This window comes from Misgurnus anguillicaudatus, chromosome 1 (assembly GCF_027580225.2).
Source record: "Misgurnus anguillicaudatus chromosome 1, ASM2758022v2, whole genome shotgun sequence".
Lineage (NCBI taxonomy): Eukaryota > Metazoa > Chordata > Actinopteri > Cypriniformes > Cobitidae > Misgurnus > Misgurnus anguillicaudatus.
The window spans coordinates 25,593,760-25,617,529 of record NC_073337.2 but is presented as its reverse complement, the minus strand read 5'-3'; the positions used below and the strand labels follow the sequence as shown (position 1 = coordinate 25,617,529).

The window sequence follows — 23,770 nt, the reverse complement described above, 5'->3', positions numbered from 1 at the left end:
CATAGACAGGGGGTCATCCTAAAAAAATATAATAATAATAACATGGTGTATGAAGTCCCTGGGTTTGCTCATTTGGTGTATTGGGGTTGTCTTTTGTATGCTTTTCAGCCCAACCCCAGATATCTCTTGGAGTAAAGTGAACGGAGAGCTGCCCAGAGGCCGCATTTCATTGCACAGTTTCCAGAAAACCTTGAAGATAACGGAGATGACAGAAGCAGATGCTGGAGATTACCGGTGTTTCGCGAAGAACCGCTTGGGGAGCAACCAACACATCATCACTGTCATTGTCAAAGGTCTGTCAGAAATTACAGTACATGCATCACTATTCATTTTATCCAAAGCAACAGTGCACTATTGTTAGCCTATTTGTGTTTCATGAGAATTCATCCCGTCGCCTCAAAATGTTTTTTTTCCCACAGCGGCACCCTTTTGGATCAGCGCCCCTCAGAACCTCATCATGGCTCCTAAAGAAACGGGCATGCTCACGTGCCGGGCCGACGGCAACCCTAAACCCAAGGTCACCTGGTTTGTCAACGGTGTGGCCATCGAGAGTACGTTTCACTTTCGTAATTTAATGGAGGTTTAAGGTGGGTGCATGGAATATACCTTGTGTTTATAATGCCATTCCTTGATAGATTCACCCGTGGATCCCAGTCGGAAAATCGAAGGTGATGTCATCATCCTTAGCGATGTGCAGACTGGCTCCAGTGCAGTTTACCAGTGTAACGCCTCCAATGAGTACGGATACCTGCTGGCCAATGCATTCGTCAATGTCCTGAGTGAGTTTGTAGATTTTGTTGGCTCTCTGGAATTCTCGATTTTGATTGGTTGCGTTCTGATATACATAACCCTTAGGGTTTATTTTGTGATAAAATCTGGTTGACTGTACATTCCTTACTTGAGTCAGTGACAAAAACGGTTTGGCAAGAGGAGAAATTCAAAAATCTTTTTAAAAACTTGTGTTAAATGCACGCATCAGGTTTATTTCAATGCACATAGTGTATTTATGTTAATTTTATGCAATAAAAACTTACATTTGCACCATTTTTATGAAAGTTAAGACTGAATGGACCTGAAAATGTCAAATGGTGTAACCGCCAATTGCACCAAAGAATGAAAAATATGAAATATTTTATCCACCTTGATGGAATCATCAAAAAAATTAAAATATAGACATTTTAAAATATCATTTTATTCGTTATTTCTAAATATACATTTTTATGCGTTTTTGTAATATTTATCCTGACACATGCTGAAAACAGCTCTAAATAATCTTTACAAATAATGTAAAAATGTATGTAAAAAAATCATATTACCCTAAAACTAATTTTTATGAATATATTTATATTTTAATTAAAAAAAAAAAATACTGGTTACACCAATTGACACAGACCGGTTACACCACATTGACATTTTTGCAGTTATCCCCCAAATATTCTTTCAAAATGAAATAAAACCAGAAATCTTAGACTTGGTCCTCAAAAAAGTGAATGTATGCACATAATCTGCAAATTTATTTTGAAATTTGAACTCTTTTACATTTAATTGAACCATACGGACACAAAATAATTAACGTCACGTCATTGACCCACTTACCGCCTTTAATGTTATCAAAATGAAGTCCTTAGCAGCACATTACTAATGATAAATACGTTTTTGATATATTTACAGATTTACAAAATATCTTCATGGAACATGATATCCATGAACATAATAATGATTTTTGGCAGAAAAAATTATAATTTTGACCAATACAATGTATAGTTGGCTATTGCTACAAATATATCCATGCGACTTGTGACTAGTTTTGTGGTCCAGGGTCACATTTATATTGTATCATATTATTTCATCAGACATAAATATATTTTATCACATTTCAGCTGAACCTCCAAGGATCCTGACTCCTACAAACCATGTGTATGCAGTCATTACAAACAGCAGGGCTCTGCTGGACTGTGCTGCATTTGGATCACCTCTTCCGAAGATCACGTGGTAAGATTCGATTTTTGTATTATTTAAATATCTGTCCAACATCCCAGCCGGCATTTTAAAGTTTGAGTTAGCCCTTGAATCAACGTCAAAGACAAGGTTGAATTAACGTTGAATTACCTTTTGATTTTGCAAATTGAATCAACGTTGATATCGCAACGTTGCTTTAATGTCTCACTTTCAACATGGGTGAATTGAGGTCTTTGCATCAACAGCAAGTTAACGAAATATGCATTGATTTTGATAATTGAATCAACATTGATATAACGTTTAGCATTAACCACGGTTTCAACGTTATATCAATGTTGAACAAACAACTACGTTATTTCAACCAAGTTTCAACGTCGATTTTTAAGCATTTTATTAACCTTTTGAAACCGTTTAGCATGAACTTTTGTATCAACATTGTTTCAATGTTAAAACAAGAACTGGCATTATTTCAACCATATTTCGACGTGATTTTTAAGAATTTTATTAACCTTTTGCAATCGTTAAGCATTAACTGTTGTATCAACGTTGTTTTAACATTAAAAAAAGAACTGACATTATTTCAACCATATTTCAACCATACTTCAACTTTGATTTTTAAGCATTTTATTAACCTTTTCCAACCGTTTAGCATTAACTTTTGTATCAACGTTTTTTTAACATTAAAACAAGAACTGACATTATTTCAACCATATTTCAACGTCGATTTTTAAGCTTTTATTAACCTTTTGCAACCGTTTAGCATTAACTTTTGTATCAACATTGTTTCAATGTTAAAACAAGAACTGACATTATTTCAACCATATTTCGACGTTGATTTTTAAGAATTTTATTAACCTTTTGCAATCATTAAGCAATAACTGTTGTATCAACGTTGTTTTAACGTTAAAAAAGAACTGACATTATTTCAACCATATTTCAACGTCGATTTTTAAGCATTTTATTAACCTTTTCCAACCGTTTAGCATTAACTTTTGTATCAACGTTGTTTTAACGTTAAAACAAGAACTGACATTATTTCAGCTATATTTCAACGTTGATTTTTAAGCATTTTATTAACCTTTTGCAACTGTTTAGCATTAACTGTTGTATCAACATTGTTTTAACGTTAAAAGAAGAACTGACATTATTTCAACCATATTTCAACCATATTTCAACGTCAATTTTTAAGCATTTTATTAACCTTTTGCAACCGTTTAGCATTAACTGTTGTATCAACATTGTTTTAACGTTAAAAGAAGAACTGACATTATTTCAACCATATTTCAACCATATTTCAATGTCAATTTTTAAGCATTTTATTAACCTTTTGCAACCGTTTAGCATTAACTGTTGTATCAACATTGTTTTAACGTTAAAAGAAGAACTGACATTATTTCAACCATATTTCAACCATATTTCAATGTCAATTTTTAAGCATTTTATTAACCTTTTGCAACCGTTTAGCATTAACTGTTGTATCACATTGTTTTAACGTTCAAACAAGAACTAACATTATTTCAACCATATTTCAACCATATTTCAACGTCGATTTTTAAGCATTTTATTAACCTTTTGCAACCGTTTAGCATTAACTGTTGTATCAACGTTGTTTTAACGTTAAAAGAAGAACTGGCAATATTTCAACCATATTTCAACGTCGATTTTTAAGAATTTTATTAACCTTTTGCAACAGTCTAGCATTAACTGTTGTATCAACTTTGTTTTAACGGTAAAACAAGAACTGACATTATTTCAACCATATTTCAACGTCGATTTTTAAGAATTTTATTATTTTTTTTTTTGCAGTCGTTTAGCATTAACTGTTGTATCAACGTTGTTTTAACCTTTAAACAAGAACTGACATTATTTTAACCATATTTCAACATCAATTTTTAAGCATTTTATTAATCTTTTGCAGTTGTTTAGCATTAATTGTTGTATCAACATTGTTTTAACGTTAAAACAAGAACTGACATTATTTCAACCATATTTCAACATCAATTTTTAAGCATTTTATTAACCTTTTGCAACCGTTTAGCATTAACTGTTGTATCAACATTGTTTCAAAGTTAAAACAAGAACTGATATTATTTCAACTATATTTCAACGTTTAAGGTCGATCATATGCCTGCTGGGCTGTTAAATATGGGTCTCTCTGTGATACACAGGTTTAAAGACGGTCAAAGCATACTGGATGGCGACTTGTACATCATACATAAGAATGGCACATTGGAGATCAACGTGGCTCAGCAACTAAACGGTGGCAAATACACCTGCATAGCCACTAACAATCTCGGCAACAAAGAGAATTATGTGCATTTGGAAGTGAAAGGTAAGACGTTATTTTGAGAAACCTACTAAAATCCAAAGTAGTTGGATAAAAATGGGCAGTGTCCTTTAAAAAGTTACAGATATGTATACCTTTGCTACTTTTGAGGTACTAATATACACTCTTATAAGTGCAAATGTCTACTTTTTAAAAGTGTACTGACCCTGTGACAGTTAGGGACCATTTATTGTGACAGTGCTCAGAGGATCAGGGTGTACATTTTATGAGTGTGTGCATTCCTAGGGTCTCAAACCCTTGACGCGTTGCTAGTGCAATCAAGCCAAGCTAATAAGGAGAAAAGGATCAAATGAATATTTGTCTTTCCCCCAGAACCAACACGGATCCTAAAGCTGCCAGAATACAACGTGGTCCAAAGGAACGGCATCGCTGTGTTTGAGTGTAAGGTAAAACACGACCCTACGCTCATCACTTCCATGATATGGCTCAAAGACGACGGAGAGCTACCGGATGATCCACGGTACAACTTGCGTACACTTCTTTTATTCATCTGCTATGTTTTGAAGACATAATTGAACATATAGGGGCGGATTTTCGGACAGGTCTTATCCTAGTCCCGGACTAAAATGCATGTTTGAGCTGCCATCATTTAAAAACATCTTGCACTGACATATCTTATGTATAGCAATGCCATTGTTTTGTCCCAACTTTTTTTGTAAAAACCCCTTAAATGTTAAATCTGCCCCATAGTTTAACTTTCTTTGTTTTGTGGGTGTAGATTCGAGCTAGGCTCTGATAGTTTGACTATAAAAGAAGTGACGGAAGACGACGAGGGCACATACACCTGTATCAGAAACACCACCCTGGACCAAGATTCGGCAAGCGCCACGCTCACTGTAGTTGGTACGCTAACTTTATCCCTTAATTCAGTGTAGTAGGTCTTTCTTAGTGCTATAGTTAATCATTTTACTATTAAAATAACCTGCACACTGTATGTTAGATCTACAGTACTTACATCTGTGTCCTTTGTACTAGGTCAGGTCTAATAATGTGAATATAGATTAAACAGGTGTTGCAGTTGTATGTTTTATGTCATTAACTTTGACCTTCCACCCAAAACTGCTTTCCATGTTGACAGAAGCCACACCAACGCCACCTGTAATACTGGGTAAAACTCACGTCCTGTCCTGTTTCAGATCGCAGATCCATTTGATGCATTTGTGTTGTTGTTTTTGTTTAACCCCCATCACTTCTCTCATATTTGGTAATATGTGTGTTTTTTGGATGTTTGCAATAAAAAAAGTTAAAGGCAATTTTCTTGTTTTTGGTTCTTAATCTCAAATAAGGCAGGTAAAAGTTTGTGCTTGCCACGCTTTACTGGACCTTTAAATACCATACTACAAAATATTGCCTTTAACAGAATGTCCTATATCAAATGGCATATTTTATTTCATAAATGCTTTTTTAAGTTGGAAGTCTATATTGGAGTCAGTTTGGCTTTGTTCAAACAAGCAAAATAATGTGTATTACGATATTGTAGCGAAACGCCATAATAGACATTAGAAGAGACCAAAATTCCAGTTTACTTCTCCATTGACATCTAATTTTAGGCATTATACATCAGTTCTAGCAACCCTAGCTGGTTGGGTGGTTTTGGCTTGTTTCCAAGCCTGGTTTTAGCTGGTGTAGCAGGTTGGTTTTAGGAGTTTGGACACTTTTTAGCTAGTCAGACCAGCTTGAACCACCAGGGGCCGGTTGCACCAGCTGGCCGTACACCCGGTCGTAAGGCTAGTCTGGACGTAAAATGCGCTTTACGTCCTACGTAGAATTTACACCCGTGCACCATCTAGGCATAGCGTACGTCCGAGCCTAAATCTTACGTCTGGCGTAAGTATAAAGTGTTGACTTGTTTCTAAAAATAAATAAATTGACGAGACATTGGTGCGTCTAATCCATATGCGAGCACTAGGCTTACATGCATGCAGAGTGAGAGAACGCACCAATAAATGTTTATATTTTATAATACTTTGATTTTTACAAAAAACAGGGAATTGTTAGAACTAATCGCCAAGTTATTACCTTTTGTGCAAACGGGAAAGGCTTTCGTTTAGTTAATATGCAGGTTTGGTGGGTCTGCACGTGACCCATCTTGAATAAATTTGATTGGCTTTCAATGGTTTATCGTTCATCAGGTGCATTCATCAGAAAGTGATCCCAACGATATCGTTCATTGTATCTTTATCGTTATAGTTGTGGTTGTCTGCTATTCTCGTTAATATAAAACGCTTTTTAAAACTATATTTTTTATAGTTATCGTTATTGTTATAATGTGAACGGCCCTTAAATGTGGGTTTGTGACCCGAATAGCGTCTCAACTATCAATGTAGTTAACCGCATACACGGGGTCGCGCATCGTCTACGCTAAGCGTAACAGCGCCTGGTCATATTATTAGATGATGCAACAGGCACAAAAAATTCACTAAGCCCGACGTAGTGCTTGCACCCAAAATTTTTACGTCAAGCTGGTGCAACCAGCCCCAGCTGACCAGGCTGGATGAACAACTTTGCCAGTCTGGCAGGACCATCTTAAACCAGCTACTTTCCTCTTAAATCAGCTAAGACCCGCTTAGCCAAGCTTCCAGCTTGGTCTAGCTGGTTTAAGCTGGTGGGTCAAGCTGGTCTGATGTGTTCGCGATAATAACTGCAAAATTGCCCCGATTGTCAGTGAACTACGGCTTTGTGTAGTAAATGCCACTCAATCTGAAAGCAGGTAATGGCAATTTACTACTAATCAAGGAACCGGCTTTACTGACGACATGTACATGACAATTGCATGCGATTTATCGTGCCACGATATGGCAGCCAGAGTTTACAGACATAGCAGCCAATGAAAACCGAATGAAGAAAATGGCCCGAAAAAAGCACAAATTCACATATAATTCGTGACAGTTATTACTGTTTTAAGTAATGTGCAACACGTAATTAACTTTTACCATATCAAGAAATGTTTTGTGGGGCTTCATGACCCTTTAATCACTTAGTCAGGACACTAAAAACTGGATTCAAAATCCAAGTGTGCAGTGTGAACAAAGCCGTAATTGTAACTTTTGTTTTATTTTTGCTGTGTGTTGCATGTTTCGTATATCTGGGGCACAACAGCTAGGTTTGTCTGAATGCCTCGTGTCTCATAATGACTGATGATCTGTTTTTTTTTTCAGAGCAACCAGACCCTCCTACAGACTTGGAGCTGACGGACCAACGAGAGCGTAGCGTACGGCTGACATGGACCCCTGGAAATGATCATAACAGCCTCATTAAATGTAAGATATTGTACTATATGTAAACCAATTTAGACTGAGAGAAACCCTACAAGAATTGAGCATTAATCTTGCTTTCTCTGGTTTACCTCAGTGTTCCTCATTCAGTATGAAGATTCGCTTCATGAGCCAGGAGTTTGGGTCAACATGACTGAGGTCCCTGGAACCAGCACCACGGCCCCTCTCGACCTGTCTCCACATGTCTATTACTCATTCAGAGTTCTGGCACTGAATGACGTGGGTCTAAGTGAACCCAGCAACCCATCCGGACAGTACCGAACCAATCCCGCCCGTGAGTAACCCAATCAGAAAGAAACAATGTGGAAATGTTTGGATCAAACGTTTGATACAGGTTATGTTCAAAATCTCACAGGGCCTGACATGAATCCATCCGATGTTGAGGTTTTTGGCACGTCAAAGGATAGTATGACTGTAACTTGGAAGGTAAATATTTTTGTATTTTTAACTGACAGACAGAAAGCTGCACTTGCAAAGCCTTTATTTATGCCTGTGAACAGGAACTGACAGGATTGGAGTCGAACGGTCCGGGTCTACAGTACAAGGTCAGCTGGAGAAAAAAAGATGTGGAGCAGCGCTGGACGTCACTCACTCTGGCCAACGTCTCACAGTATGTGGTGACAGGAACGCCCACTTTCGAACCCTATGAGGTCACGGTACAGGCGATCAATGACTATGGACCAGGGCCAAGACCGGAGGTAGTGCTGGGATACTCAGGAGAGGACTGTGAGTACAAATCATGTAACTGTATATAGCTGATAATCTTCTTATTGGTTATAAATGATTTTCTGTTTTTGACATCTCAGCACCTACTGTGGCACCAGAGAACGTGCGAGTTTCGGTTCATAACGGAACACTGGCTGAAGTCCGTTGGGATGCTGTTCCTCTTTCAACAGTCCGTGGTCGACTAAAGGGATACAAGGTACACGCATAACACCAAATAGGTCTCTAATGTAATATGGCATAGTGTATGTTTTCATCCAAAGCAACTTACAGTACATTTGGGCATTTTTGGAATCAAACCTATTGGCTTTGGTGTTGCAAGCGTCATGCTTAAGGTGTTGTCGATTCTGTAGGTGAGCTACTCGAAGCTGAGAAGTCTCCATAGGCAAGACAAAGAGCCTGAGAAGCCACAGGTGATCATCTTCAGTGGAAATGAGACAGTGGGTCGTCTGTCCGACCTCCATCCCTACAGCGAGTACACTCTTAACATTAAAGTCTTCAATGGTTACGGAGATGGACCCACCAGCTCCGATCAGCAATTTGAAACTCCAGAAGGAGGTAGAGTCTGTATTGTTTAAACCACACATGTCTTGATAAGTGAAGCCAAAACATTTCGATCGCCCCTAGGTGGCTGGCTGCAGTATTGGTCATAAACCCCGCCCTCTCCATGTACATGAACGGGACGAGAGGCAAACTTAACAATCAAGTTACACCTTAAATAAAATTTTCTGAACGATTTAAGTGTTCGCCTTTCTAATACGTCTGGTTTAAGTTGATTATTAGATGGGGTGTAACGGCTTTGTGTGTGTGTGATTGAGTCAAATGGGAAAATGGGCGGGGCCTTAATACTGTGGCTCCACCTCACGATCACTACTGACTTTGCAAGATGTCAGCAGCCATTTTTGAGATATTTTGGCTTTATTTTTTACAACGGAAGTGTATGGAGACGCCCACGTCGTCTATCTTTTCTACAGTCTAAGGTTTATACTCACAAATCGACTGCCACATATTATGAGTTTTATTAATTATGAATGAATTTTTTGTTTCTTGAAAAAGTGCCCGGACCTCCTACCGAATTAAAAATCAGAAATGTGGACCTGGACTCATTGATAGTGGAGTGGGCACCGCCTCTGAAAGACAACGGTCATCTCACTGGATACCTGCTCAGATATCAGCCTAGTAAGAAGCGTTTCATAAAAATGTGCATAATCTTTCACGAATCTAATGTACGTTTTCAATATTAAATATATGATATCATGATCATTATCCTATGACTTATTTACATATAAATATATACTGTAAGCAGTGGTCGAATTGAGGGGGGCTGCCTCCTATAAGCATCGAGGCACCCCTGTTTTTTTATTAAAATAAAATACTACATACATTTTTTTTATCACGGCGACCCTAGAATGATGGGGGAGCTTAGCTATGGGACCTAGCTAGCTAAGGGGATAAACTTTGACATAATTCAAACAATGTACATAAGCTATTCGACAAGAAGCCCAACACAGCAGCAGTGCCATGCATTGCACAACCAGTGGAGCAAGTTTGGGGCGAGGATCCATCCAACCACAGTTTTATAACTTTTTCAAAGCATTTGTTCATGCTAGCCGATGCTAAAATCTAACCTAAAAACCGCTGCTTTCTAGTCAATGCAACAGATGAACTTGGGCCGCTAAAAGAGCTTCCTCTGCCAGCAAATGAGACCAGCGCAACTCTCGACAACCTCAAGTACAGCACACGCTACAAGATCTACTTGAATGCCATGACAGTCAAGGGCTCAGGACCCACCGTTATTGAAGAGGCTGTTACTGTTATGGATGAAGGTGAGGATTTATACTGTGTGTATGACTGCGATTTATAGGAGTACGGTTTCAGTCAGTTATTGTCATTGGTGGCTTTACACAAAAAGCTGGGTTGTTTTAATCCATTGTTGGGTAAAATATAGACCTACCCAATCTGTTAGCCATCCCAAACTAGAAAATGTGCAAGTTTACCCAACTATAAGTTAAAAAACAATCTAGCACAGGTTGAGTGGACATACTGTAAATTGCCAGCAGAATGTAACTTGTAAATAGGTTTGTGCTTGAATCACAGTAAGTAATTTTTCTAAATCTGAGTGAATTTATTCCCATTCTGTGTAGCTTGATGACAGGATTGTCATTAAAATTCATGGTCCTGGACAAAAAGTATTGGTTTGCCCCATTTTTGGTTAGGCTACACCACAGGGGTCTTATGTTCCCAGTGTTTCAGCTGCTAAATGCCTTGGTTGCATGGTTGGGTTAACCTGGATTTGATTGGTGCATTGAAATGCATCTCCCACTAGCAGCATCATATTTCCTGACGTCCATGACTGGAATACTATTTATAAATGAATGGTTGTCAGATGACCTTCACTTACATCTCTTCTACCTTTGTCTCCTTTTGTCTTTCTCTCTTTCTGAAGCATTAATTCCACATCCCGCAGTAGAGGCGGGTAAAGGTAACGCAGATTTAGGCTGATGAGAACGCATGCCGGTCGAGACTAGAAAAGCCACTGACATAATGCTCAAAATACACAGATGCATATTGCAACTGGGTGATATCTTGAATATTTGTGATGATAATGCAGTGGATAAAAAATTATTAAATAGGTTTCCTAGACACGATAGCTTCACAATCCTTCACAATGGCTGCTTGTGATTTAAAATAAGAGTGATTTTAAGGGTTAAGTTTGAGGTGGTTTCGAATAGATTTTAATGTCTCATTCAGTCATCATCAATGGAAATCTCAGCCTGACATTTTGTCAAGTACACTGCAAAAAATGTCTTTCTTACTTAGTATTTTTGTCTTGTTTTAGTACAAATATCTAAAAATTCTTAAATCAAGATTCATTTTCTTGATGAACATAAGAAATAAGTCTAGTTTTTATACCAAAAATATCAAATTTAAGTTAATCTGTGCATAAAACCAGCAAAACAATCTGGCATTGGGGTAAGCAAAAAAATTTTCTTAAACACTTTATTTAGGAAAATATATATATTTTTGCTTGTTTTAAGCACAGATTCACTTGAATGTGATATTTTTGTCTAATGCTGCATTCACACCTGCCACGGTAAAGGCATTAAGCGCGAGTGATTTCAATGTTAAGTCAATGTAAAGACGCGTTTACGCGCGTCTGGAGGTCTCGCGCCATGAATGAGGTGTTTAGTGCGCCACGGTAGACGCGAATCCGCCTTATTCGCACGTGTAGTTTGTGAATTGAGCAGTGCCGCGGGAAACGCACGAGTTGAAAAATCTGAACTTTGGCGGAAAAACATGCCGCGTTTACCAATCAGGAGCTTGCTCTAGTAGTGACGTGATTACAGGAAGCGAGCGGAGTCGCAGAAGCCCCTCCCATGACACGAATTTCCGCGTGAATGTCTCGATAACTAGAATTTTTCGCTTGGCTTTTACGCGCAAATGAAGTGAGTATACTTTTAATGTTAAGTCAATGTAAAGACGTGTTTACGCGCGTCTGGAGGTCTAGCGCCATGAATGAGGTGTTTAGTGCGCCACGGTAGACGTGAATCTGCCTTATTCCTTCGTGTAGTTTGTGAATTGATCAGTGCCGCGGGAAATGCACGGGTTGAAAAATCTGAACTTTGGAGGGAAAACATGCCGCGTTAACCAATCAGGAGCTTGCTCTAGTAGTGACGTGATTACAAGAAGCGAGCGGAGTCGCAGAAGCCTCTCCCATGACGCGAATTTCCGCGTGAATGTCTCGATAACTAGAATTTTACGCTTGGCTTTTACGCGCAAATGAAGTGAGTATACTTTTAATGTTAAGTCAATGTAAAGACGTGTTTACGCCCGTCTGGAGGTCTCGCGTCATGAATGAGGTGTTTAGTGTGCCACGGTAGACGCGAATCCGCCTTATGAATGTCTCGATAACTAGAATTTTACGCGGAAATGAAGCGAGTACACTCAAAATGTTCAAGCATCCAACTATGTGCGGTAGACGCGAATTTGACGCCCCTAAAACGTGTCTGGTGTGAACCCACAGTAAAAACTAGACTTATTTTCTTAGGTTATTTTGCTCATCAAGAAAAAATGCATCTTGATTTAATTATTTTTAGATATTTGTACTAAAACAAGACAAAAAAAAGAATTTTTTGTAGGGATGCAACGATAGGACTTTTTTGGGCCGATACCGATTTAAACAGACAACTTCTGGCCGATAGCGATACCGATATTAAACACTTGTATACAATACTATACAGTTGGTCTATTAGCTAGTTTATTTCTGCATCAAATTATTTTTACTAAACATGGATTTGATCTAATTAACATTCAACTGACCAAAATAAAAAGAGAGGCACAAAATAAGCTAAAACAAATATAATAAGACAGCATAACAACCTTCAAAGGTGGTTTTCGCTATTCAGCATTTATTTTATTAACAACATTAACTCATTTTTTACATATAATGGATTTCTTTATGCAGTTAATTAATAAACTATCGGTATCGGGCTTTCTCGTTCTATTGCCGATATGCCGATGGTTTCAAATTCATCTAAAATCGGCCGATAAATATCAGCGGCCGATACATCGGTGCATCACAAATTTTTTGCAGTGCATGAAAATGTTTTGTAAATATAGATAAATACTGCTGACTATGCATTATATTGATGCATATACTGTAAATTAAATTGTTAAAGGGTACCTCGACTATGAAAACTTGTATGCGTTAATACTACAAAAATTACTTACTACTTAATACTACTAAAACCTATTGATAGAAACACATTCAATATTTTCATTACTTCAAAAAATCCGAACATGTAATACTCATTTTAAGCTGTGGAGGCCGCCATTATGCGCATAGTAGTGCATTCTTGTTCGATGATGTGTAATGGTCGCCGCGAAATAATACTAGTGTTTACTATAGTAAATATTATCTACTATAGTATTTAATGTGAGGATGTTTTATTCTCCACTCCCACCTTATTAACTCTCAGATCGTACATTTTTATATCATGTGTTAATAGTCGGGGTACCTTTAATATAGTTGATATATCACCCAGCTCTAATATGTGTGCATGAAATCCTGTGAACAAAAAGCTTTACTGCTCCATATCTCATTGATTGGAGAGTCATGTTACACACAGATGCAAATCCACTTGCTTTTATTAGGTGTTAGCTAAAACATCTGTTTAAATAGTGAGGACATTAGATATTTTGCAATGTAGAGTAATATCCAAATATAATACAATGTATGACAAAGCCAGATCCCTATGCTTTCTCTCTGCAGTAAATAGATCTCATTGCATCCGTGACCTGCATGTTCCTGCATGCTGTTTACACTATATGAACTGTCTTTTACTGCTGCGTTTTTCCCTCTAATGTTACGTGTCGTTTCATGCTGTACGTTTCACTATTATGTGTATTCTTTCAGGCTCAACCCCCCTTCCACCTCAACCAACACCCCCTGTCACTCAATCTTTGCAGTCTCCGTTCCACAAGGGTACAAACCTGGCATCTTTTTCTGTTTATTCAAATGCTATGCCTGTCTTATGCGGTGTTTAGCCGGGGACTGCACACATTACACATTTAAATAAAAAAAAAAAGTAAATTTACTCATGCATTACAATTAAATTAGTGGTAGTTATGAAACAAATAAATGCTAGTTTAATTTATATAGTGAGATCCAAAAGTCTGAGACTGTACGGAAAATCTGTGATTGAAAACCACATAATGTAAAATCACTTTAATGTAAAATTCAGATGCAAATCCCACTAAAGTGCAATATATACTTGTGCGTAGGTTCTACGATGTAGGCTATGCGTAGCCTTGCCAAAATTTTAACAACGTGTCCGTTCTGCACGGACCGCAAGCGCTGTGATTGGTCCTCTAGAGCCCCTCCCTTCAGGGAAATAAAAATCTGCGTCACATTACTTCATAAGCATTTCCGCTTGTGACAATAAGAGCAAAAATGGACCATGTAAATGAGTGATTTAACTCAAACTGCAACACAAGTCGCTGTCTATTTACCTCCATCACTTCTGGACCTTCTCAAATCCTACACAACTGGCATGTTGCACTGCTACTGTGGGTTAGACGCATGGATACTGCCTACTAGTGGTCTGCATGTGTAATTGCACGTCGACGACGATAAAGACGCGGCGTCGAGGCTACAATCTACGCACAACTATAATTAGCCCTTAAAGGTGCAGTGTGTAAATTTTTGTGGCATCTAGTGGTGATGTTGCAAATTGCAACCAACCACGGCTCACCCCTAACTTTTGAAACGCATAGAAAAGCTACAGCAGCCACCACAGGACAAACATATCATTGTTGGAGACAAAGTTTGTCCGTTAAGGGCTTCTGTAGAATCATGGCGGTACAAAATGGCGACTTCCGTGTAAGGGGACTCTCGGTGTATGTAGATAAAAACGACTCATTCTAAGCTAATAAAAACATAACAGTTAATTATGTAAGGTCTTTATAGACCACTGATAATATAGTTATGTATATCATATTGCATTTCTATCAAGAGATAATTCAAAAAATGACACATTGTACCTTTAAGTACGTCTGGCATTATTTCTTGCTAACAAGCATTTTTTTATCAGACTCTTAATGGATTCTGTCAAAAACTGTATATCTGGCCTAGTACAGTATAGTGTGTGTCGAGAGCATTCGGTTAAGTTCATTATCTCATTTTTAACGCAGGTGGCTTTTAGCGGCTTTTGCATCTGAACTCTTCAAATACAAACGGGCAGATACAAAATTCTGTACTAATAATCACATTTGTAACAGTGAATATAGTTACTTATTTGTGTGCATTTATGCATGTTGTTTATTAAAGCAAATGGACAATTGAACAAATACAGAAACCATAATTTGCATTGGAAAAATTTTGTTGAATTACATTTACATTTATTCAACAAGCACACGCTTTTATCAAAAGTGATTTACAAATGTAAGAGCATTAAACAGAGCATTCTCTCTCTCTCTCTCTCTCTCTCTCTCTCTCTCTCTCTCTCTCTCTCTCTCTCTCTCTCTCTCTCTCTCTCACTTTGGTTTCTAAAATTTGGCAATTTATTGTTTCCTCTGTGTGATCAGCGCCCCCTTCAGGTCGGATGTTTGGGTTCGTGAACTCCTCGGTGGAGGAGGACCATGCCGTGATAAGCTGGGAATACTTGGGTCCAGATAGGAATGTTTATGTGGAATATGTTGTTGATAACAGTAAGATTTTACTCCTTAAAATTTCAACAAACTGTCAGCGAAATTGTCAATAAATAAAAGGTCCAAAGCTGTCACTGGGGCAGGACTCTTTAAAAGGTCCTAATATGTACCATTTTGCAGTGGCGGCCGGTGACTTCTTTTTTCGAGGGCGCTCGATGCTAGTTCGTCACAACATGTATGTAGCCCGTCATGTGTGTGGTTCGTAATTTCAAAATATGTGTTCTGCGCGTCAAGTGATCCTGTGTGCATCACGTGTCTTGTCAAAATAAGTGCCTGCTGCAGACGGGTCTAAAGGGTTTATGATAAAAGAGACGCTCGCGTTTGCCAGATACTCGCATAATCTCATGTGTAATGAGAGTTTACTGTTAAGGGAGTGTCTTGCGTGTATTTTGTGAACGTGATCGTCTCTTTTGTCATGAACGGTTTTGGCGCGTGTGCGGCAGGCACTTGTTTTGACAGGACACGTGATGTACATGGTTCACATGACGCTAGTGATGGGAGAAACGAAGCTTTTTGAAGCTTCGAACAAATTGATTCAGTTTTTCAAAGCAATTCGAAACACCACACACGCTGGTGACCCCTGCTGGTCAAAATAGTGTAAAAGCAGATATGTCCAAACATTTTACACTTTTTTTTTACAAAAAAAGCAAGATTTTTATTAAAATATGTAAAAATATTATTTAACCTAATTAAGACATAGTTAAAAAAGTGTATTATGTGCTTTTAGTTTTATTTAGGGCAAACAAATCATTAAAACTAACTACCCTTTTAATTACGCACATTTTTGTCATTAAATTTGTCTATTAACAAAAAGTAGACAATTTGGTAGTGTTATTAGTCAGAAGGATCAATGTTTTATGAACTTGCATAATAAAACTGACCTGAGTTCACCTAAACATATTAGACACTGGTCATGTGATCAACTCCCCCTAGTGGTGAACCATCAGATTTTCGAAACGTTTCGAAACAGATATGACGTAATGAAGCCTGCTAAAATGACGTGACTTGGGCCAGTTTGAAACGCGCTCCGAACCAATGATTCGAAACAAAAGATTCGTAAATTCGTTTTGAAGCCTCATGAAGCAGTGCTTCAAAAACGACCATCACTACATGACGCAACAAACATATATTTTGAAAACACAAGCAACACACATGACACAAACACATATTTTGAATTTGTGCCCCTCGGATGAGCAGTCACGAGCCGTCACTGCCATTTAGATACAGTATGTATACATTTGGTACCAATATGTACCCCTGATATACTTATATGCACTCTTTAGGTACTGGCCCAGTGACAGCTATCTTTATTTTTTTACCATTACATCTAACAGTGTAGTAACATTTCAAAAATGATGACGATACCACAGGGATTTCAGTTTTTAGAAATTATTAACTGATACCTGGATAAAAGTGTATCACAATCAAATTTGATAGATTCCTCAAAAGTAAACAATAAAATTATGCAATAAATATACATCAGCTTGACCCGATCTGTAAGATTAATAGTTGGTTTTAAGTGCAAAAAAAATATTGTAACAAATTTGCTGCGTACTTGGTTTTTCCATAATCTCTTCCCTTCCGCTGGCACCTTTTTCCAGGTAAAGAACCTTGGAAAACCGAATTTGTTAATGGCACTCGGACGTATCAGATTAAAGGTCTAAAGCCCGGGATTTCCTATAGGGTTCGTGTGGTAGCCAAAGACCATTCGGACGCAACGGTCCACAGTACAGAAGAGATGTTGATTACAGTTCCAGGTGAGGAGAGCATGTCTGTGGAACGCCGGAGTCCACCTCACCTGTCAATCACCCATCAAGCCCCGCCCCCGGGCCCTCTTATAGTTTTAGTTTGGACTATTAATGAATTAAGCATGCTTGGCATTTAAGAAATGGTAGATGCATGCTTTTCATATCAGAGGTCTTCATACTATACATCATGAACGGGACATCATCGGTTGTTTTCCTTTCAGCATCATAAAGGATGAAGACTTCATTTTGGTTTTGATGTCTTCTGTTCGTCAAAAACACTTTTGGTTTCCATCGATTCTCATTCATTTTTGGGTTCATAATAACTGCACGATAACCATTAAAAGAAAAGAAAATGAGTTTTGTATTTAATTCCGTTTTTATTCTCTGTGTGTTTGTGCAGCAACGAGCAGCAAGCAGGTTGATATAGCGACACAGGGCTGGTTCATTGGACTCATGTGTGCCATCGCTTTACTGATCCTGGTGCTACTCATCGTTTGCTTCATTAAGAGGAACAAAGGAGGAAAATACCCAGGTGAGTCTGGACAAAGGCTATAGCAGGGCTAGTCAACTGACGGACTGTTTTTTACCTTTACAAAGCCGATAAACTGGAAGGAGAGTCAGAAAGGGTTTGTGTGGGGTGCCAAATATCTGCGGGTGTGTAATTATCAGATCCAATTTGTGCTTTGTATGCATAAAATAAAAACTTGCACGACTACACTGTGACACGCCAACTGTAAGTGATGTATTTCAGTGTGTTCCAGTCAAAACACAGTGTGCAAGGTGAAGATTATGAATCCTTTTTTGTTTAAGTTTATCAGTAACACTTGAATCCTTTAAAAACGATTGATTACTGATTATTAAATAAATATATTTGTAGATTAAAGGCTCTTGCACTGGTATGAGCTTCTCTTATTCATGAAGACACGGATTTACAATTAAACTGAAATTTCATTACAACTGCCTCTAGGGGGCGAACTTCAACAGTCGCATCTGAATATATTGTACTGTTTAGCCTATATATCTTTAAAATATAAAAAAGAAAACATGAAGGAGATGGTCTTCACTGCAGAACACGAGATCCAGGGGGCGGGGTTGGATCTAGATCCAACTCCTCCCACTTTATATACTTTGTTCCGCCAAATGAAACAGTATATTTGCATTGTTGCAGCCCGTAATTAATTGCATCCTGTGGTCGCCAACGTTTGCTCTTATCAGTTTAAGTGTACGTTTGATTAATAATATAGTCGAAAATGATTCATAATTTAAAAAGTGATTCACAGTTAGTGAAAGGGAGACGTTCCCGACAGGGTGATATCACTGAAGGGATATATTTGCGACACGCTTGGCTGTACATTATCCCACTTATTACACATAAAAACACAAATTTATTTGATACCTTTTATTAGCACGTTGAAAAAAACGTAAACCATGTTTAGGAAACCTGTTTCCTAATGGCTGTAAGCAAAGACGCGTTAAAACAAGTCTCTACACGATAAACATTCAATTTATTAATTTCTAAATAACTTGCCATGTATATGTTAATAATTATGCATATTTATACTGCATGTGGTAAGATTACTCATAGTGTTCGAAATGTTTTACTCCAAAATATTAAACCAAAAACACTTACATTTCACCTTAAAGTCACTACTTTTATTATAGTCATAAGTAAAGTTTGTTTTTCTGTCAAAAAAAAAACTTAATTAAGTTACTACTCAATGCCGAAATGGTAACGCAACAACACGTGTATGACGTGTCTTGTGGTAAAACTGCCGACCAATCAAAATGCAGTGGAAAGAGGGCTCTGGATTTGTATCCAGCTCCGCCCCTGGATCTGAATCCAACCCCCACTCCCTGGATCTGGATCCAACTCCGCTCCCTGGATGTCGTCGTGTTCTGCAGTGAGGCGCTACTGACATGAAGTGCAAATTTAGAATGGTTTATCATAATGATTTTTCATTCTCATAGTAAAAGAGAAAGAAGATGCACATCAAGACCCAGAGATCCAACCAATGAAAGAGGATGATGGGACATTTGGTGAATACAGGTGAGATTTATTATAACGTTAAATCGCTAAATGTTGCTTTGTTTCGCTTTCACGACTCATTGAAAACGAACTTCTCCTCCTGCTCAGGGACTCAGATCGTAGTTTTTTCATCCCTCTGAAATGAATGTAAAGCTCCTGCAGAAACAGCTTGAGGAAAGCAGGGAGAAAAAGGCTTTTTACAGGGTTCCCATGGATCATGGAATATTATGGACTTTTAAAAGTCAGGGAATTTTATATTTATTTGGCCAAGTCATTGAATGTCAGTGAAATATTGTTTGTTGCTTTACATTTTAGTTTCCATTTATCGAAATGTAATCCGCTTGTTAACGAAAGAAATGGTGTAAGAAATACCTTTTCAGGGTCCAAGCCTCCGCTGACTACACTGCAAAAAAATGATTTTTAGGAAAGGAGATTCTTGGTGCTTTTGTCTTGTTTTTAGTAGGAATATCAAAAAATTCTTAAATCAAGATGTATTTTCTTGATGAGCAAAATGACCCAAGAAAATAAGTCTAGTTTTTGGGCCAAAAATTTCAAAGTTAAGTGATTTTGGGCATAAAACAAGCACAAATCTGCCAATGGGGTAAGCTAATTTTTCTAGAATCTTGAATTTAGTGTTTAAGAAAAATGTTCAAGATTTTTTTGCTTACCCCATTGGTAGATTTTTTTGCTTTTCTTGTGTACAAATTCACTTGAGTTGTATGTTTTTGGTCTAAAAACTAGACTTATTTTCTTGGGTCGTTTTGCTCATCAAGAAACAGCATCTTAATTTAGGAAGTTTTGGATGTTTTTACTGAAAACACGAAATACGAAGATTTTTTTTCTTTTTGCAGTGTACAATTTAAATGGCTGTTTATTGGCACTGTTTATTCATTTCACGCATTTAAGCTACATTTTATAAACATACAGTGTACACTACATTATTCAGGCTCACGGCATCCCGGACATAGGTCATGGAAATTAAGGTTTTTAGTTAGGGAAAGTCAGGGAATTTGACATAAATGGGAACCCTGTTTTTATATTGTATATTATGATAACAAACTTTTACCAAAGTTTTGTATTATATGACTGTATAAAACAATTATTCAGACACTTTGTGACATGAGTCATTGTTACATTCAGTTCATTTACATTTCATTTACTTTTTTATTTTGTCTATCATTTATATTTATTGTCATCATTACAGTTTTTTATTTATTGTTTTGTATTTATGTGTACATGTTTTTATTTTTTTGTCCATCTGTTCAATGTAATTTATACTCCAAAAATTAAATTACATTTTGGTCTTAACTAATTCAGAACATACTTTCATGAATAATTTATATTTATACCTTTATATATTGTAAAATTTTAACTCTTTCCCTCCAGTGTTTTTTAAATAAGTTTCCAGCCAACGCCAGCATTTTTTATGATTTTCACAAAAGTTTAATGCCGTTCAGAAAATGTTCTTCTTCAAATATATAAACATACAATATGAACGGATCTTTAAAAAAACAGGCTTTCAAAAAAAAGTTTCATTCTACCTCTTTTATCACCTGTCAAATATGGTTAGGTTTCAGGGGGGCCGCGAGATGGTGCCAGGGTGGCCCCAGTTTCATCACATTTTATAAAATACATTAATTTATCATGAATTCTGTGTAATTAAACATAAAAAAATAAGGCTACTAACCAAAAGCACTACTTTTTTGTATAATTGAATATGTGTGTTAGTAAAATGGGGCCGCAAAGGAATGCACCATACACAAGGGGGGCCGCACGCTGAAAAAGTTTGGGAAACACTGCCCTAAGGGAATACTTCCGCGTTTTATAAGTTAGGTAAGAGCCCCACCTTGTGGATAATAGCGGAAATACGGATTGACGGAAAAACTTGTCATTGGCAGGGAAGCGTTTTACTAGTCAAAGGCAGGGAAAGAGTTAAATGTGCCAAATCAGAATTGCAATTAACTCATCACTCATCTCCAAAAAAAACTGTTCAAAACTTTGTGTTCAAATTACATTTGTCTGGTTAAAGTCATCATGTGTTGTGTATATCACTGTTGTTTTTACACTAAAGTGATGACATCACTGTCAAACATGTCCGTTTGTCTCATTTGTTTCCTTGTGTGTTTTGATTTTGGGGGGAGATCAGGTCTTTAGAAAGGTAAGAGGGCCATTGCAAGTCCTGCATGTCTAAAATCTCCTGTTAGTCAGATCATCGAACGAACCGTTGTAGCGAACAAACCCAAATCCTGCATTATAATATTGAGGTCTTTCATTTTGCATAGCTAATTGTATTTTATTTTAATAGATTTTTCCTGCATTTGAGAAATCCTCATCATGACTTTTTTTGTATTTTTCTGGTTTTGATAAAGGTGCACTGCATTACGAATGTGTACCCAAACCTTACTTCCCTTCCAGATGCACGTTATATTCAGTAACGATCCATTGACCCCCAGTTATAACCTAATCTATATACAGTAGGGACTGTCTTGAAAACACAGCATGTTCTTGGATTCTTTGGACTGGAATGGAATATTCTCCATACACTAGCTGGTACACTTTCAATTGTTGTATTGTAATATCCTCCCCTCCCCTTTGTGTCTGCTCTTTACATCAGTGACACGGAGGACCACAAGCCCCTGAAGGGCAGCCGGACCCCGTCCAACGGCACGGTGAAGAAGGACGACAGCGACGACAGCCTGGTGGATTACGGCGAGGGCGGCGACGGCCAGTTCAACGAGGACGGCTCCTTCATCGGCCAGTACAGCGGCAAGAAGGAAAAAGACACGGCGGAGGGCAACGAGAGCTCGGAGGCTCCCTCGCCGGTCAACGCCATGAACTCTTTTGTGTAACTGCCTGAAAACGACCTATAACCTTTGACCCTTTCAACAACACGCCCTCATCGTCACACCATCGTATGGAGAACAGGCTATCTCTGCTGCACTGTGACCCCACGACATCACAGCGAAAGAATCCCAAACGACACTCCTCATAAGAATGTGAAAACGTTAAAGTAGCAGTGAGGGATGTAGGAGACGAATGCAGTATACGGTATATATGCAAGAGGACTTCTGTACCACAGGACCTTGATTGGTCAAAATGAAGGTCACGTGACATTTAGATGAAATTGCTTGTATAATTTCGGCAAGTATGCACTAGAAAGTTTCGGACACTTAAGCTACACTTAAAAATAGAGAAATATTTTTGCATTAAATAAAATATCACGCAAAGTATTTCACAAATAATTTCCCCATGAACAGACTTCTGTGTTGTAACGTATGTACCGATATTAACCGAGTGAAATGGATTACCACACAATGAAAATAGTGGGCGTGGCTTCATACTGTGAATTGATTGGATAAAGAAAAGTAGGCGTTTCATTCAAAAATGACAGATTTGTCACTCCCAATTCTGCTTCCTCTAGTTACAACAAACAAACGAATAAACGTCCTCTCACTAAATGACGAAAGACGGATGACGTGAACTCCGCAGCTTCACTCTCATTGGTAGTCGCTCCCGAAAGTTGTTTGTCATTTGCATAAAGTTGAACTGTTTTCAACTTTGTCGCATAGCTGGACACACCCACTTTTTGTGCCAACAATCATGGGAAGTCGCCAAGCTTTCACTCCGCCATTGCGGTATGCACGCAGCAGTTGCAGGGGGCAGGGTTAACAAATGCTCCGCCCACTCCGTCATCAGTTTATCAGTTTAATGACCTGCACGGATAAATTGTTGATAATGAGCACTGCAAATTTTCATAAAAAATAAGAATGGTCATTTCTGATTTCATGGGGACTTTAAGGCCTAGTCCACACGGACATTTTTATAACCGTGACTTTTTTACCGGTTCGGTCGTTCGTCCAAACGAAAACGCAGTATCAGGGCACTGAAACGTCTCGGTTACGTATGTAACCCTCGTTCCCTGAAGGAAGGGAACGGAGACGTCACGTCGTGACCGACGAATTGGGAACCGCTCCGCGGTGGCAAATCTACTTCGAGAAGCTATTAAAAAGGCCAATGAAATTGGCATGCAGATTATTTGCACCTGCTGCGCTGCCCAGCCGCGCGGGTATATAATGAGAGGCAGGTGCAGTAATCAAATCAGCTTTTTTCGCTGAGAAGCCGGCAAAATAAAGGGGCCGGCCGACTCAGCAGTGGAACAGCAACTGTGGCGACGGGACGTGACGTCTCCGTTCCCTTCCTTCAGGGAACGAGGGTTACATACGTAACCGAGACGTTCCCTTTCAGTCGGTCACTACGACGTCACGTCGTGACCGACGAATTGGGAATCCCTACCAAAGCGCCACTGGAGCTGACCCTTCCAGTGCCTGCGTAAAACCTTCCGTCTTCACTTTACGAGAGGCGGAACCTGGGCTTACAGCAGAAGGCCGGTCACTATTTGTTCCTAAACCCACGATAGTGAACTAGGCAAACTGGGAAGCGAATCCAGCCTGGGCGGAACTAGGAGACGCTGCGGAGCCAACCC

At 38.3% G+C, this 23,770-nt stretch overlaps 1 protein-coding gene across 16 annotated transcripts in view; it reads left to right on the top strand.

Annotated features, from left to right (window-relative positions):
• nrcama (neuronal cell adhesion molecule a) overlaps positions 1 to 23,171 on the top strand; it is a 77,549-nt gene extending 54,378 nt beyond the window's left edge. For 6 of the 16 annotated variants that reach the window (XM_055191408.2, XM_055191412.2, XM_055191405.2 and 3 more), the window contains 23 exons: positions 109 to 293; positions 420 to 551; positions 636 to 779; positions 1,881 to 1,992; positions 4,128 to 4,291; positions 4,619 to 4,766; positions 5,025 to 5,149; positions 5,385 to 5,414; positions 7,465 to 7,566; positions 7,658 to 7,855; positions 7,937 to 8,007; positions 8,082 to 8,307; positions 8,388 to 8,503; positions 8,658 to 8,862; positions 9,361 to 9,483; positions 9,954 to 10,130; positions 10,751 to 10,786; positions 13,721 to 13,789; positions 15,391 to 15,513; positions 17,115 to 17,270; positions 17,662 to 17,793; positions 19,230 to 19,308; positions 21,902 to 23,171. In XM_055191408.2, coding sequence (XP_055047383.2) covers positions 109 to 293; positions 420 to 551; positions 636 to 779; positions 1,881 to 1,992; positions 4,128 to 4,291; positions 4,619 to 4,766; positions 5,025 to 5,149; positions 5,385 to 5,414; positions 7,465 to 7,566; positions 7,658 to 7,855; positions 7,937 to 8,007; positions 8,082 to 8,307; positions 8,388 to 8,503; positions 8,658 to 8,862; positions 9,361 to 9,483; positions 9,954 to 10,130; positions 10,751 to 10,786; positions 13,721 to 13,789; positions 15,391 to 15,513; positions 17,115 to 17,270; positions 17,662 to 17,793; positions 19,230 to 19,308; positions 21,902 to 22,136 — 3,088 coding nt within the window. In that variant the 3' untranslated portion in view covers positions 22,137 to 23,171. Of the gene's footprint in view, positions 1 to 108; positions 294 to 419; positions 552 to 635; positions 780 to 1,880; positions 1,993 to 4,127; positions 4,292 to 4,618; positions 4,767 to 5,024; positions 5,150 to 5,384; positions 5,415 to 7,464; positions 7,567 to 7,657; positions 7,856 to 7,936; positions 8,008 to 8,081; positions 8,308 to 8,387; positions 8,504 to 8,657; positions 8,863 to 9,360; positions 9,484 to 9,953; positions 10,131 to 10,750; positions 10,787 to 13,720; positions 13,790 to 15,390; positions 15,514 to 17,114; positions 17,271 to 17,661; positions 17,794 to 19,229; positions 19,309 to 19,395; positions 19,716 to 21,433; positions 21,465 to 21,901 lie in introns of those variants that run through there. The other 10 variants (XM_055191415.2, XM_055191411.2, XM_055191409.2 and 7 more) reach the window with 7 other exon arrangements.
• The last annotated feature ends 599 nt before the right edge of the window (positions 23,172 to 23,770 follow it).